Raw genomic sequence first — 17,380 nt, 5'->3', positions numbered from 1 at the left:
TGAACTGTTGGATCTGACGAGACACATTCAGTCATCACATTAGATCACATGACATCATGAGAACAACAGCTCCCATCAAACAGAAACTTTAGTGACGTTAAATCTCCTAAAATCACTGAAGTGTGAAGCAGCTTGTTGATTATATGTTCATCTGATCTCTGTATGCTGATGATGTTGGACAAAAACAACTCATGTGTTTACAGCCGGTTTGAAAGAATGAATGAAAGTCTGCTGATTGTCTCCTTAAAGCTCCTGTCTGGTTGAAATGATTCAACTGATTGTTAACAATCAACATCTTTACATGCAGTTAAATCAAATGTGATCCTGGTGAAGCTCTGAGTTCTCCTGATGACATTCAGCTCATCATGTAAAGTCCTGTTTATTATCATTATAGTGCTTATCTGGCTTCACTGACTCGTTTGCTGTCTTTTACTTTTCACTACAACACAGTTGTTATGGTTCAATAACATTAAAGAAGCCGGGAAGGAAACAGTTTACAGTTCCTTCATCAGATTCTGCCTCAGCTCTCTGTAGGTCGCTGGGTCGGTCCTGCTGCCTGATGACTTTTTATCATGTTTTACAAACATGGAAACAAAGTCAGTGTGACGTCTCAGTTCCACTGAGCTTCACACTCTGCTTCAGCTTACCTGTGACAGTGAGAGACAGCAGACAGCTCTCAGAGGAGAAGTTATGAGCAAAAACATAGACGCCATAAACACAGCTGTAGCTTCCTTGATGGGCGGGGTCTGCAGCAGGAAACAGGAAGTCAGCAGAGTGATTGACAGCTGGCTGGGTGTAGTTGTGTGCCGTGTTGGAGGAGGTGAAGGTGAGCTGGAAGGAGCCTCCTAGGTACTGAGGCTGGACGGAGCAGCTGATGGTGAAGTTGGAGCCTTGACGCACCAGAAACCCCCGCTGCTGGGCCTCGGAGACCCCGTCCATGGTAGAAGACACAGAGATGATTGGCTGAACCAGCAGGTCTGTAAACACAAAGAGATGATGAATCCTTCTTCCTCTGTGAGAAGCTGAATGTTATTTTCTCCTCATTTGTTTGTTCAAATTAAGGCCTTTTCTTGCTACACACAGACTACTCATGTGTGTACGACCCCTGTGACCACTAGAGGGCCCCGTTGCACCAACATATTTTTTCTCTCCTCTAATATAAATGAACACTTTTGGCAACCAAACTTCCCTTTGTGTCGATCCAAAACACAAATGGCTAAAATAAAATGTGTGTATAGATCAAAAAGGAGTTTTTAATCCAAGAGCTCTTTGTCTTACAAGCAGGGCTGTCGTGGAGGCTAAACGCACGTAAACGCTGTTTACCCACCTCTCAAATTCTGAAACAGTGTTTAAGCAAATTTTCCATCACTTTACAGCTGTTAGCTCAGACTGGCTTCCTACCACAGTTTCTGTTGGAGCTTCTAGGAGCGCTTGTTTTGTTTTCTGTTGGAACATTGTGTCCTTTTATGAGACACGGAGACGTCTGTTAATGTTAACACGGACCAACAAACCACCACCCACTCCTGCTGCGCTGGTGTTAAAACAAATGAACCCTCTGTGCTGAAGCTAGCAGGCAGACTGGAGCCGCTTTCATGAGACAGACGAATAAAACAGAGTTCAGAGGATCATTTATGACATTAACTGACATGTGCAGCATCAAATAATAATCTGTCAGACAAAAGACAACAAAGTAAGTAGCTAGAAAAACTCTTCAGTGAAGCAGAAGTTTTATAAATTGACATTAATGTTGTTTAAGCGTCCAGTTTATCTGCTGCTGCTTTACATTACAGTAATGTTAATGTAGCTGATAGTTTGATAGCTTGACTGCTGATGTATTCACACTGTGTGTCGTTGGTCCACAATTACTGTAATTAACACCGTACAAGTTAAAGTTCTGCTTCATGCTCTGTCAGACTCTTCAGAGGAAGCTTTTTACATTTCCAGACTGAGTGAAGGAATCAGGAGAGACGAGACAGAAGTGAGGAAGAATCACAGGATGGAACGTTAATGGTGTTGAAAGAAAAACAAGGAGAAAGTAAAGAACTGATAGAAGAAGGAAGAAGGTGAAACTGATTCAACATGTAAAGAAACAGTTGAAGGAGGAAAGAGAAACACATAGAAGCACTGTGGTGACTGGGACACTCCCAGGGCCTGCTAGCAGGCCCCAGGTGATGTTGCAGAAAGGAACAGAGGATGGATTTTGTTTTCCAGTGACTGGTGAGTCCTGCTGTATTAATTATCTATAGAGGTGATTGAGATTGTTGTTGGTAATGCTGGACTTTGCTGCTGTGAGAAATATGGCCTAATTTCTATCTTTCAGAAAATCTTTCCTTTATTGTCTTTTTGTTGAGCAACATGAGTGAACGTTTACCATCAGAAGACCGGGTTGGCAGTTTAGCTAATGCATGTGTGGGAGAAATAACCAGGTTAGCATAGTTTCAGCTTGTTGAGCCGGTGCTTTGAGTACATTTGTTAACAGGTGTCAGAAGGTGATTTTGTAATGGACTTATTCTTAATGACGTAGTTTTTATATTGTTTAGATGTTAGTTGTTGGTGATGAGTGCACTTCAGCCTCTTTTACACAGCCCCTTCAAAGCAGGAATACTGCGCCTGTAATCCGCCTCGCTGTTCTGTGTGACAGCCGGCACGGCGGGACCGGGAGCTGACGCTGTTGTTTAGCCCGTATTCAGACCACATCAGGCGGTGCTGCGTACAGCTGCAGGGTTGAGGAGGTGTGCGGGGATGCAGGTGTGTTTGTGCTTTGGAAAGTAACCGTTGTGAAACAATCAGAAAATAACGTTTTAATGATCTGATTCATCAGCTTCCTCACTAACGTTACTAGCGCTCCCTCTCTCCATTCACTCTCTAGCTCACTCGACCACAGCTGCTCTCTCTCTCTCTCTCTCTCTCTCTCTCTCTCTCTCTCTGTCTCGCTATGAAAAGCTCACACGGAGGCGGCTTTATGCCGACTCACTGTAAAAAAGTAAAGGCAAAGGCGTCTTTATGGCTATAATGCATTTCTCTGTATAAAAGAGGTGTGTGTGTGTGTGACCAGTGCAAGACCCCACAGTCCGCTACTGCGAAAATATTACTGTCATAGATGATGTCACTGATGGACTTACTTGAGCAGGTGAGCTCCACGATGGAGGAAGAGGAAGATGATGATGATAATGCACAGTCCCTCAGTGGTGATCCAGAATGAACACAGTCAGATCTGATGGACCATACAGATCTGTCTGAGGCTTCATTTCTGCTTCCTGTTGAAACAGCAGAGCCACAGTCCAGATCTCTGCAAACGACAGCTGCTTCCTTCAGGGTCCAGCTGTAGTCACGCAGGGTCCAGTCAGAGTACTTCACTGGTCTCCACTCTCCCCGTTTCACCTCCAGTGTACCTGCACAGCGACTGGCTCCTCCCACCAACCTGACAGGCTCTGAACAGAAACAAGAGAGTCATCAGTAAAAGAATAAAGTGAGTTTCATTAGAACAGAAATGAAGCCAAATCAAAGCTGCAGCTCCTCTTCTACCTGAGCAGGTAAGTCCAACAGCTTTGCCAGGTGAGCAGGTGCTTCTAGCTGAGTCTGATCTTCCACAGTCCAGGAGAGCAGACTCATGGCCTCCACACTGGAACTCTTTGGTCCACATCGGAGCCTCCACTTCTCCATAGAGCGCCCCCTGGAGGACTGAAGGAGCCCTACAGCCGAGCTCCCTACAGACCACCTCTGCATCCTGCTGGTCAAAGTCAGCTTCACACACTGAGGACCACGACTGCTCAGACTTCACCTCCAGTCTGCCTGAACACAGACTAGTCCCATTCACCAGCCTGACAGAGTCTGGAGAGAGAGAACCATCATTAGTTTGGGGAATATTTACCTGCAACATTCATACCAATAAAGCTTTTTCTGAATTTTAGTTTCAAGTTTATTTTATTTATATAGCACTTTAAATGCAAACACGTGTGGGGATGCAGGTGTGTTTGTGCTTTGGAAAGTAACCGTTGTGAAACAATCAGAAAATAACGTTTTAATGATCTGATTCATCAGTTTCCTCACTAATGTTACTAGCGCTCCCTCTCTCCATTCACTCTCTAGTTCACTCGACCACAGCTGCTCTCTCTCTGTCTCTCTCTCTCTCTCTCTCTCTCTGTCGTCTTTTTCAAAATGAGTCAGGAAGCCGACAGAAAAGTCTAACTTAACTTTTAACGTTGTCAAACAAAGAGAAATGTCCTCCCCTCGTCCTAGTAACGTCTCTTTACTTGCTTATGGCAGAGTTTACAGCTCTGATCAGTCTGATCTCCGTCACGCCTCTGAATCCAGAACGCCGCTACGCTATGAAAAGCTCACACGGAGGTGGCTTTATGCCGGCTCACTGTAAAAAAGTAAAGGCAAAGGCGTCTTTATGGCTATATTGCGTTTCTCTGTATAGAAGAGGTGTGTGTGTGTGTGTGTGTGACCAGTGAAGGCCCAGTGCAAGACCCCACAGTCCGCTACTGCGAAAATATTACTGTCATAGATGATGTCACTGATGGACTTACCTGAGCAGGTGAGCTCCACGATGGAGGAAGAGGAAGATGATGATGATAATGCACATTCCCTCAGTGGTGATCCAGAATGAACACAGTCAGATCTGATCCACCATACAGATCTGTCTGAGGCTTCATTTGTGCTTCCTGTTGAAACAGCAGAGCCACAGTCCAGATCTCTGCAAACGACAGCTGCTTCCTTCAGGGTCCAGCTGTAGTCACGCAGGGTCCAGTCAGAGTACTTCACTGGTCTCCACTCTCCCCGTTTCACCTCCAGTGTACCTGCACAGCGACTGGCTCCTCCCACCAACCTGACAGGCTCTGAACAGAAACAAGAGAGTCATCAGTAAAAGAATAAAGTGAGTTTCATTAGAACAGAAATGAAGCCAAATCAAAGCTGCAGCTCCTCTTCTACCTGAGCAGGTGAGTCCAACAGCTTTGTCAGGTGAGCAGGTGCTTCTAGCTGAGTCTGATCTTCCACAGTCCAGGAGAGCAGACTCATGGCCTCCACACTGGAACTCTTTGGTCCACATCGGAGCCTCCACTTCTCCATAGAGCGCCCCCTGGAGGACTGAAGGAGCCCCACAGCTGAGCTCCCTACAGACCACCTCTGCATCCTGCTGGTCAAAGTCAGCTTCACACACTGAGGACCACGACTGCTCAGACTTCACCTCCAGTCTGCCTGAACACAGACTAGTCCCATTCACCAGCCTGACAGAGTCTGGAGAGAGAGAACCATCATTAGTTTGGGGAATATTTACCTGCAACATTCATACCAATAAAACTTTTTCTGAATTTGAAAGTAAGAACTGATAAAGAGAGAGAGCACATTCATACCTGACTCAAGTCTTTATTTATAGAAAATATTTCAAGCTAGTTGTAGGATTTGAACTTGTCTTACTCAGGCTCCATCTTGTGGGAGCATTGTGGGAAAGAGAAACACATAGAAGCAGCCCAGACGTCAGGTGATGGAGACACATGAACACATTAAAGCAGGAGGCAGAAGAAACTGGTAAAGTCTAACTTCCACCTGTATGTAGATGAATTACTGTACTGAAAATATCTTTAAAAGCACAAACTGTTATCCAAATGTAAACTAAAGGACATCCTAACAAACAAAAGTCAAAGCACAAGATTAAAACCTGCTATAAAAGGACTAACAGATCTTTGAATACAGGCACTAACACTACACAACAACTCTATTAACATGATGATTTCTACAGCTGTTAAAAGGTGGGTGACCTCAGTAACTGTTGGAAACACAGCACTAAAACTGACAGATAGTTTCTGTTATAAACACTAAATGCTGATTCATCTAGAAGTCAAACTGTTGTCTTGATTTGGCTTTAAGTTTGAGGAAATGAGTTCCTCTTAAGTCAGTTGAGTTGTTTAGTTATATTACAAACATGGATCTATATTAAGGAGCATATAGACGGTGTGGCTGAGGTAAGGTAGGGTTTACTCAAGCTTTTTTTACCACTACAGCCCTGCTCACAACAAACCAGTTTCACAGTCATCATCAGATTCTCACATGTTGACGTACTGACGTTGATGGCTGAGTCGGTCAAGTCTGACAGTCTGACAGTGACATCACTAGATCAAGGACAACGTTTACACACATATTTGATGCACTGTCACTATGGTTTGCAAAAGGACTTATCCTTCAGTGATGATGATGATGATAACTGAAAGTCTTCTGTTTTAATCTTCATAGTGATAATTGTGTGTAATTTGTTATTTCTTTGTAGTTCATTTGCACCTTTAGTTTCATTAGGCCCTAAAAATAATACTGTAGTTGTCTGATTTGGGATCAGACTTGATCTTGCTGGTGTCACTTTATTACACTCAATTTTATGTTTATTCTTGTTCATTAATTTATACTTTATTCAAAACATTTTGTTCAAAATATTTTATTTTATTTATAGTTTGGATGTTTGTTTTGATCTTGATGTTAATGCAGCTAAATTCCTTAAATGAAGTTTTTTATGAGTAAAAAGTAGAATTTGTTGTCATATATATGCAGATGGAATATGATGCAGATTTGGTTTGAGTAGAAACGGCTTTGGTTGAAATAAATGAACGTTGATCAGTGAGAGGTGATCACACAACACAGAGAACTCCTACATTCATGTGTAATACAGAGGAGTCAGAGAGCAGAGGAGGAAACAGATTAACATCCTCAGCTGCCTTCAGATCAGACAGAAAACAGCTGATCAACATGTTAATAAGACATTCATACAACACTGCACGCACAATAGTTTCCATCAGAAACAAGTAGTGAACACAACACTGACATATCATCAGCTTTTAACTTGATATATTGAACTTGTTAGCAAACAGTTGCTTATTTGTTTAGGCAACAATCAACATCTTTACATGCAGTTAAATCAAATGTGATCCTGGTGAAGCTCTGAGTTCTCCTGATGACATTCAGCTCATCATGTAAAGTCCTGTTTATTATCATTATAGTGCTTATCTGGCTTCACTGACTCGTTTGCTGTCTTTTACTTTTCACTACAACACAGTTGTTATGGTTCAATAACATTAAAGAAGCCGGGAAGGAAACAGTTTACAGTTCCTTCATCAGATTCTGCCTCAGCTCTCTGTAGGTCGCTGGGTCGGTCCTGCTGCCTGATGACTTTTTATCATGTTTTACAAACATGGAAACAAAGTCAGTGTGACGTCTCAGTTCCACTGAGCTTCACACTCTGCTTCAGCTTACCTGTGACAGTGAGAGACAGCAGACGGCTCTCAGAGGAGAAGTTATGAGCAAAAACATAGACGCCATAAACACAGCTGTAGTTTCCTTGGTGGGCAGGGTCTGCAGCAGGAAACAGGAAGTCAGCGGAGTGATTGACAGCTGGCTGGGTGTAGTTGTGTGCCGTGTTGGAGGAGGTGAAGGTGAGCTGGAAGGAGCCTCCTGGGTACTGAGGCTGGACGGAGCAGCTGATGGTGAAGTTGGAGCCCCGACGCACCAGAAACCCCTGCTGCTGGGCCTCGGAGACCCCGTCCATGGTAGAAGACACAGAGATGATTGGCTGAACCAGCAGGTCTGTAAACACAGAGAGATGATGAATCCTTCTTCCTCTGTGAGAAGCTGAATGTTGTTTTCTCCTCATTTCTTTGTTCAAATTAAGGCCTTTTCTTGCTACACACAGACTACTCATGTGTGTACGACCCCTGTGACCACTAGAGGGCCCCGTTGCACCAACGTATTTCTTCTCTCCTCAAATATAAATTACCACCAAATGTCCTTTTGTGTCGATCCAAAACACAAATGGCTAAAATAAAATGTGTGTATAGATCAAAAAGGAGTTTTTAATCCAAGAGCTCTTTGTCTTACAAGCAGGGCTGTAGTGGAGGCTAAACGCATGTAAACGCCGTTTACCCACCTCTCAAATTCTGAAACAGTGTTTAAGCAAACTTTCCATCACTTTACAGCTGTTAGCTCAGACTGGCTTCCTACCACAGTTTCTGTTGGAGCTTCTAGGAGCGCTTGTTTTGTTTTCTGTTGGAACATTGTGTCCTTTTATGAGACACGGAGACGTCTGTTACTGTTAACACGGACCAACAAACCACCACCCACTCCTGCTGTGCTGGTGTTAAAACAAACAAACCCTCCGTGCTGAAGCTAGCAGGCAGACTGGAGCCGCTTTCATGAGACAGACGAATGAATCAGAGTTCAGAGGATCATATATGACATTAACTGACATGTGCAGCATCAAATAATAATCTGTCAGACAAAAGACAACAAAGTAAGTAGCTAGAAAAACTCTTCAGTGAAGCAGAAGTTTTATAAATTGACATTAGTGTTGTTTAAGCGTCCAGTTTATCTGCTGCTGCTTTACATTACAGTAATGTTAATGTAGCTGATAGTTTGATAGCTTGACTGCTGATGTATTCACACTGTGTGTCGTTAGTCCACAATTACTGTAATTAACACCGTACAAGTTAAAGTTCTGCTTCATGCTCTGTCAGACTCTTAAGAGGAAGCTTTTTACATTCCCAGACTGAGTGAAGGAATCAGGAGAGACGAGACAGAAGTGAGGAAGAATCACAGGATGTAACGTTAATGGTGTTGAAAGAAAACGAAGGGGAAAGTAAAGAACTGATAGAAGAAGGAAGAAGGTGAAACTGATTCAACATGTAAAGAAACAGTTGAAGGAGGAAAGAGAAACACACAGAAGCACTGTGGTGACTGGGACACTCCCAGGGCCTGCTAGCAGGCCCCAGGTGATGTCATCATATCAACCAATAAGCGCAGGTATTTCTTCGTTTGGGGCACGCAGGACTCATGCAGGACTCACGCAGGACTCACGCAGGACTCACACTGGACTCACGCTGGACTCACGCAGGACTCACGCAGGACTCACGCAGGCAGGCATTGCAGAAAGGAACGGAGGATGGATTTTGTTTTCCAGTGACTGGTGAGTCCTGCTGTATTAATTATCTATAGAGGTGATTAAGATTGTTGTTGGTAATGCTCGACTTTGCTGCTGTGAGAAATATGGCCTAATTTCTATCTTTCAGAAAATCTTTCCTTTATTGTCTTTTTGTTGAGCAACATGAGTGAACGTTTACCATCGGAAGACCAGGTTGGCAGTTTAGCTAATGCATGTGTGGGAGAAATAACCAGGTTAGCATAGTTTCAGCTTGTTGAGCCGGTGCTTTGAGTACATTTGTTAACAGGTGTCAGAAGGTGATTTTGTAATGGACTTATTCTTAATGACGTAGTTTTTATATTGTTTAGATGTTAGTTGTTGGTGATGAGTGCACTTCAGCCCCTTTTACACAGCCCGTTCAAAGCGGGAATACTGCGCCTGTAATCCGCCTCGCTGTTCTGTGTGACAGCCGGCACGGCGGGACCGGGAGCTGATGCTGTTGTTTAGCCCGTATTCAGACCACATCAGGCGGTGCAGCGTACAGCTGCAGGGTTGAGGAGGTGTGCGGGGATGCAGGTGTGTTTGTGCTTTGGAAAGTAACCGTTGTGAAACAATCAGAAAATAACGTTTTAATGATCTGATTCATCAGCTTCCTCACTAACGTTACTAGCGCTCCCTCTCTCCATTCACTCTCTAGCTCACTCGACCACAGCTGCTCTCTCTCTCTCTCTCTCTCTCTCTCTCTCTCTGTCTCGCTATGAAAAGCTCACACGGAGGCGGCTTTATGCCGGCTCACTGTAAAAAAGTAAAGGCAAAGGCGTCTTTATGGCTATAATGCATTTCTCTGTATAAAAGAGGTGTGTGTGTGTGTGACCAGTGAAGGCCCAGTGCAAGACCCCACAGTCCGCTACTGCGAAAATATTACGGTCATAGATGATGTCACTGATGGACTTACCTGAGCAGGTGAGCTCCACGATGGAGGAAGAGGAAGATGATGATGATAATGCACATTCCCTCAGTGGTGATCCAGAATGAACACAGTCAGGATTGATCCACCATACAGATCTGTCTGAGGATTCATCTCTTCTTCCTGTTGAAACGGCAGAGCCACAGTCCAGATCTCTGCAAACGACAGCCGCTTCCTTCAGGGTCCAGCTGTAGTCACGCAGGGTCCAGTCAGAGTACTTCACTGGTCTCCACTCTCCCCGTTTCACCTCCAGTGTACCTGCACAGCGACTGGCTCCTCCCACCAACCTGACAGGCTCTGAACAGAAACAAGAGAGTCATCAGTAAAAGAATAAAGTGAGTTTCATTAGAACAGAAATGAAGCCAAATCAAAGCTGCAGCTCCTCTTCTACCTGAGCAGGTGAGTCCAACAGCTTTGCCAGGTGAGCAGGTGCTTCTAGCTGAGTCTGATCTTCCACAGTCCAGGAGAGCAGACTCATGGCCTCCACACTGGAACTCTTTGGTCCACATCGGAGCCTCCACTTCTCCATAGAGCGCCCCCTGGAGGACTGAAGGAGCCCCACAGCTGAGCTCCCTACAGACCACCTCTGCATCCTGCTGGTCAAAGTCAGCTTCACACACTGAGGACCACGACTGCTCAGACTTCACCTCCAGTCTGCCTGAACACAGACTAGTCCCATTCACCAGCCTGACAGAGTCTGGAGAGAGAGAACCATCATTAGTTTGGGGAATATTTACCTGCAACATTCATACCAATAAAACTTTTTCTGAATTTGAAAGTAAGAACTGATAAAGAGAGAGAGCACATTCATACCTGACTCAAGTCTTTATTTATAGAAAATATTTCAAGCTAGTTGTAGGATTTGAACTTGTCTTACTCAGGCTCCATCTTGTGGGAGCATTGTGGGAAAGAGAAACACATAGAAGCAGCCCAGACGTCAGGTGATGGAGACACATGAACACATTAAAGCAGGAGGCAGAACAAACTGGTAAAGTCTAACTTCCACCTGTATGTAGATGAATTACTGTTCTGAAAATATCTTTAAAAGCACAAACTGTTATCCAAATGTAAACTAAAGGACATCCTAACAAACAAAAGTCAAAGCACAAGATTAAAACCTGCTATAAAAGGACTAACAGATCTTTGAATACAGGCACTAACACTACACAACAACTCTATTAACATGATGATTTCTACAGCTGTTAAAAGGTGGGTGACCTCAGTAACTGTTGGAAACACAGCACTAAAACTGACAGATAGTTTCTGTTATAAACACTAAATGCTGATTCATCTAGAAGTCAAACTGTTGTCTTGATTTGGCTTTAAGTTTGAGGAAATGAGTTCCTCTTAAGTCAGTTGAGTTGTTTAGTTATATTACAAACATGGATCTATATTAAGGAGCATATAGACAGTGTGGCTGAGGTAAGGTAGGGTTTACTCAAGCTTTTTTATGTATCACAATCCACTGTTCGAGGAAGAAGAAATATAGAGGCCATACCACAAGATGCAAACCACTCATCAGCAGTAAGAATCGGAAGGCCAGATTGAAATTTGCAAAGAAGTACAGAGATGAGCCGCAAAAGTTCTGGAACACAATCTTATGGACTGATGAGACCAAGATTAATCTCTACCAAAGTGATGGAAAGGCCAAAGTGTGGAGGAAGAAAGGAACCGCTTATGATCCGAAGCATACAAGCTCATCTGTGAAGCATGGTGGAGGTAATGTCATGGCTTGAGGGGCGTGCATGGCCGCTCCTCACTAATGTTACTAGCGCTCCCTCTCTCCATTCACTAGAGAGTGAATGGAGAGAGGGAGTGTGTGTGTGTTTGTGTGTGTGCAAGATCCCACAGTCCGCTACTGCCACTGACTATCACTGTGACAGAGGAAGGAAAATATTACTGTCATAGACGATGTCACTGATGGACTTACCTGAGCAGGTGAGCTCCATGATGGAGGAAGAGGAATCTGATAATGCACAGTCCCTCAGTGCAGATCCAGAATGAACACAGTCAGAACTGATCCACCATACAGATCTGTATGAGTATTCATCTCTCCTTCCTGTTGAAACAGCAGAGCCACAGTCCAGATCTTTGCAGGCTACAGTTACTTCCCTCAGGGTCCAGCTATAGTAACTCACTGGTCTCCACTCTCCCTGTTTCACCTCCAGTATACCTGCACAGCGACTGGCTCCTCCCACCAACCTGACAGACTCTGAACAGAAACAAGAGAGTCATCAGTAAAAGAATAAAGTGAGTTTCATTAGAACAGAAATGAAGCCAAATAAAAGCTGCAGCTTGAGAGAGAGTAAGAAGAAAGTAAGAACTGATACTTTCGTCATTCTTTACTTTCATGAAGAACGACACTGTGGTGGACAGCAATGCATGATACCAGAAATAAATATGTACAACTTTAAAAAGAGGCGTCTCTCTGTTATAAGGTAGTCACGCCCCCTCATAACTCTGTTCACAGGAGAATAATGGATGAAGCTACAGCTAATCTGAATTAGACTCCTCCTGTTTTCCTCTGTCAGATTATTGCTTTCAGCAGTAGCAGCTCATGCTATCAGACCTCAGCTCAGACTACAGTGAACTGTAATTGTTAACGCTGGTCTGAGGTAGGGATGCCCCCTGAAACCTGGTTCTGAATTGGATCCAGTATTAAACAGTTAAAACCTGAGATATTTTTAAGGTCAGTTCTTTTATCGGTACTTGAAGAAAACAAGGAGTGAGATTATTGGACGGTAAAATCTGGTTTTGGTTCTGCTTGTTTCAAGCAGTATCAATAAAGAACTGGACTGATAAGGAGTATTGATGAGAGTAGTAGTATTGATAAAATCCTAAAGAAACTGATCACTAGTCTGAAGTCAGTACATCTGATCATCATGTTGACACTGAGCTGACAGAGAGCAGCAAACTGGTCTGTTTACACTGTTAATGTGAATGATTAAATACCATATACATACAGTATATTGTAACTCAAAACTACTACTACTTCTGCTTTCTCTTGTAGTGTGACATGTAGACCCCCTGTCTTTTTTTACACTTCAAGTCTATTTCTGTTGCATTTAGTGAAGCGTAATCTGCACAGACGGCTGTAAACATCCTGCTGTATATGTGTTTTAGGGATGTACAATATTCGATATTTTACCAATATCAGATATTATATATACACATTTTTTCCACCTTGCTGAGGAGACTATTACATATGCAATCATAGGTTCTACTAAGTATGATCAAGAAGACAATATATGAAGGAAGAACCAAGGAAGACTGGAGTTCAGGAGCTCAGCATTTAAAAAATTAAAGCATTAATGAACCTGCCAAGTGGGAGCAGCAGTAGTTGTCTTTGAGTTTATTAGACAGACAGGATTAATGTGCAGGATTTAATCTTTGGTCCCCAGTCTGAAGCAGAGGGTGGCAGTAATGCACCTAATACGCTGGTTGCCAACTGCTGTTATAAACCAAAAAGAAGAAGAAGGAAAATGTTTTCAAACAGAGTGGTACATCCTGTCAGCCGAGGTGTTTCCTATCTGTGCAGCCGAACACAGCAGCTCCTCCTGGACTGTTTCACCCTGACGGTCCCGGTGTTTCCTCCACAGGCTCCACTTCACTCAGCTGCCCGACAGACCTGCTGCTTCTTCCCACTTTAACCTGAATACCGGGGCTCGGTGCTCCGGTTGGATCCAAACGGAGAGTCGGGGCTAACTGGGAAGCTAGCGGAGCGTTAGCTGCAGCATGATTGGAGGGAAGCACAGCCAGCGAGCCTCCACTAGTAATAAAAATGATGGAGTTATATGAAAAGGTTGGATGGTCGTCACTTGCATCTAGAAGGCAGCAGCAGACTGTCTTCATTTATAAGGCCTTGCTTTCTTTGCCGAGTTATTTAACATCTTTAGTTGAGCTCAGAGCTGAAAACCATGACACCAGATCACAGAGCAGTTTGGCTTTAAAAGTTCCTAATACAAGTTCTGAACTGGGGAAGACTGGTTTCCAGTTTCCCTACTTCTGGAATGAATTTCAAGCAGCTGGCAGTGGTTCATTTTCAATGAAAGCTGGAGACGAAGGGCTTCAGACACCTTGGCAGCAGTGAGCAGCACGATGTCAGTGCCAAGAGCTACAAGCTGAAGTTGAGCAGAGTTTAACTTTATGCAAATAAGCAGCAACCAACTCAGATCAGGATTTGATTTTCTACCCACAGCAACCGCTGTACTAAAGTTTCTAGCAAACATTTTTTACTACGGTATTAATATTAGGCTATTTCTACAATTATTGTTCTAGATGTATTCTATAACGAGCCTATAATGCTTTATTCCACAGGATACTCAGCCAACAATGTGGTTTTGAAAGTAAAACAGCATTTTTATTTTTTAAATGACAGAAATATACTGAACACATTTTTCTTCCTAAATAATACAAAGTGGAAGCATGAAAACATGATCATCCTATAGCTCTACTACAAACATGATATGTGCCACAACTGAACGTGATGTCTGCAGCACTGCTTGAACGACCCGCCCCCTGCCAATGACCACTAGAAGGCTGCAGTGAGCAGCTGGTGACCAGAGCGCCCCCTGCTGCTGCTCATCAATCTCTTGGTGTGAGCGCCCAGTTAAAGTTAGAGACACTTTTAGTTTTACTAGCTGCTATTCTTCATCATATTTGTGACTGTTTTAAGTCGTGTGTCTGTCAGTATGTATGATGATTATTTTGTGACTGTGATGTGAATGAACTGTCGTATTGTGATCCTGTGTATATGTAACCTGTTCTCAGGTCTCTCTTGCAAAACAGACTCAGATGTCTGTAAGAGCCATAATTGACTGTAAGTAGAATTGAGTTTTGTTATATTTTATGTTATTGCAAGGAAGAGAATATATTTATTACCACATGAATTATGTTTGTTTATTGAAATGAGTAAATTGTTTGAATAGTGAGTTCATATTGAGACGTGGTTACTGCACATGGGCAGAAGGTTACAAAGTCCACGCTTGCTTTAAGAAACGACATGTTAGAAGAAAGTCAGAAGAAAGTTAAGAGTTGAACTAATCAGGTTTTTGACCGTGTAAACGTATGAACTGTGTTAATGTAACAGAACAACAGGTTGGATATTACCAAGTTCTCCATTTGAGAGAAGCTCAGTCGGATTTCTTTTGGATGGTCAAAAGATGAATGAACGGATCTCTGCTCTTCTGTGGAGTTGTGGATTATTAACAACTATGTGAATACGTGTCAACAAGTTCTCCCTGGCTGGCTTTCTAAAGGCTTTCTAAAAACACTGGATTTCACCCCCATAATCTCAATGAGATTCCTGAATAAATAAAGCTTCATAATAAATATACATTGTTGGTTTTATAGATGAATTTTCTGATCTTTTCTCTGTTATCATACCTGAGTCTGACAATAATCTGATAGATTAAAATAAAGAACTAACCAGCAGTAAGATAACTTTATATCTAACTGTAAGAATCCAAAACAGCTTTTAAAACTTGATATCTAAAGATTAATTCTGACACCAGCAGATCAGTGTGGTGTTAACATGTATCACTGTTTGATGATAACAGACTCTTTGCCTACCTAAGCTGTTGACACTGTTACAGAGGTTGATGGTGAGGTTGGCAACGATGTCCAGGAGGAACGAGGGGTCGATGACACTGAACATGTGAATTTCATCAGGATCTGAGGCGATGGTCCTCAGCTGAGCCTCGTTTACATTCTTTACACCTGAGAGAAAAATGTTAAAACTGAACCATAAAAACTTAAAATAAGAAAAGAAAACAATTTGGTTGGAAAAGTAATAAAATTATTGTTTCCTGCTGCTTAATGCTCCTTAATTAAACCTGAATTGACAGAACATGCTGATGGTTGTGCATTTTTAATCCCATTAAACAGAAATCATATGTCCTTCATTATCACTACCAAAGCACACCACATATTTAGATTTACTTTCTTCCTTGTGAGCAGCAGATTGGTTTAATTCATTTCAGCCCACTATTAAAAGACTTGATTTAATAATGTAAGACATTAACTGATATAAACTATAAATGCAGTCATACACATCATCTTAAGAGTCTTACTAACTAACGTTTTCATTGTAGCAAAATATCATGTTTAATTCATGTTAATGTCACGTTATTCTTTCATGGTAAAATAATGTAGTTTCAGAGTTGCAGAGAGAAAGTCAATCACCAATAGTGTAGATCTCAATGTCGTCGTCTCTCAGGTCCTGTGAGGGGAGGGATACGTCATCCCAAGACTTTCCATCAGTAATCAGGATGAGAATTTTTTGGGAGTCTGAACGCGTTCCCTCATCGGGTTGAAAGAACTCATATTTGATGTTCTTCAGAGCTGTTCCTGTATGACAGAAATAAAGAGGCTTTAAAAGATACAGAGACTTTATTTCATGTGTTGCTTGTTCCAGACATAAAGGTCCCGTTACTTTGTTCATAGACTGTTAGGTGACTGACAGCTGCAGCACTTTAACACCTGTGTAACAAAATATCTGGTTCTTTGATAAAAAGTCAAAGCTAGAAGCCTGTAGACATAAAAACTGAAAGAGAAAAGTTAACTACGACTCCCAAGATGCATTTCAGTCAGAAACATCCAATCACAGAGCTTCAAATTCTATTGTGAGACTTTTATTTGTATTATTATAATTATTATAATCACTATCACTATAACAGCATCAGCAGTCTGTGATATATAACATTACACCATGATACTATAACAATAATGTTATATCACAATATTAATAATCATAAGACTATTACAATAACATTATTATTAAAGGAACATTCTGGTTCATTTCAACCTGATGTATTTCCCATAAATGTGGCCATTGTGTCTCTATGTGTCAGGCTAACTTTGTTCTCTCAGCTCTGTTATAGAGATTCAAGGGATTCAGTAAAAGACGTTAATTACACACAATGATGAACATCAGAGCGAGCTGCTGAGACTCCTACAGCTTTCCACATAGATATGATTTTGACAAGAATCTCTTCAAAAGTTTGTTTGTGAGTCTGAATGAAAGTAAACACAGAAACTATCGGCCTGTAGCAGCATTATGGTGAACTGCATAGAGATCTATATCCAGCTCAGCATCTGTTCCTGTAGAGAAGAAGAAACTTAGTATAAAATGGTTCATGTCTGCAAGTTTCCAAGATACACACTGAGCAGTTTAATGACTATACAGCTGGATGATAGAGACTTACACACTGTTATCACCACAGTTACGTGTTGTCATCACATTTTCTTTCCCAGAATCCTCAGTTACACTGTGTGTGTGTGTGTGTGAGAGAGTGTGTGTCACAATAATTGGAAATATATCAGCAACTGAAAACCACGTTTTGACATTTAATCACTGCTGAATACTTGATGTTGAAATTTAAAAACCACAGAATTTATTTCACTGAAATATTTGACTTTGAAAACCATCTTTCTGAATTCTCACTTTGTGAAATTCTCAATAGTCACTTTTAAGTTGTGCTATTCCAAAACCTTTATTTCCAGTATATATT

General features: G+C 42.2%; 1 protein-coding gene across 1 annotated transcript; it reads right to left on the bottom strand.

Moving 5' to 3' along the window:
* Positions 1 to 6,451: 6,451 nt before the first annotated feature.
* On the bottom strand, positions 6,452 to 10,849 carry LOC137172733 (scavenger receptor cysteine-rich type 1 protein M130-like). Its single transcript, XM_067577344.1, has 3 exons — positions 10,261 to 10,849; positions 9,858 to 10,166; positions 6,452 to 7,572 (listed from the first exon to the last, which is right to left on the bottom strand). Exons 1-3 carry the CDS (start codon positions 10,613 to 10,615, stop codon positions 7,193 to 7,195), a joined length of 1,044 nt encoding a protein of 347 aa, XP_067433445.1. The 5' UTR covers positions 10,616 to 10,849; the 3' UTR covers positions 6,452 to 7,192.
* Positions 10,850 to 17,380: the final 6,531 nt, after the last annotated feature.

Source organism: Thunnus thynnus, chromosome 20, assembly GCF_963924715.1.
Source record: "Thunnus thynnus chromosome 20, fThuThy2.1, whole genome shotgun sequence".
Lineage (NCBI taxonomy): Eukaryota > Metazoa > Chordata > Actinopteri > Scombriformes > Scombridae > Thunnus > Thunnus thynnus.
This window is presented reverse-complemented; position numbering and strand designations above follow the sequence as displayed.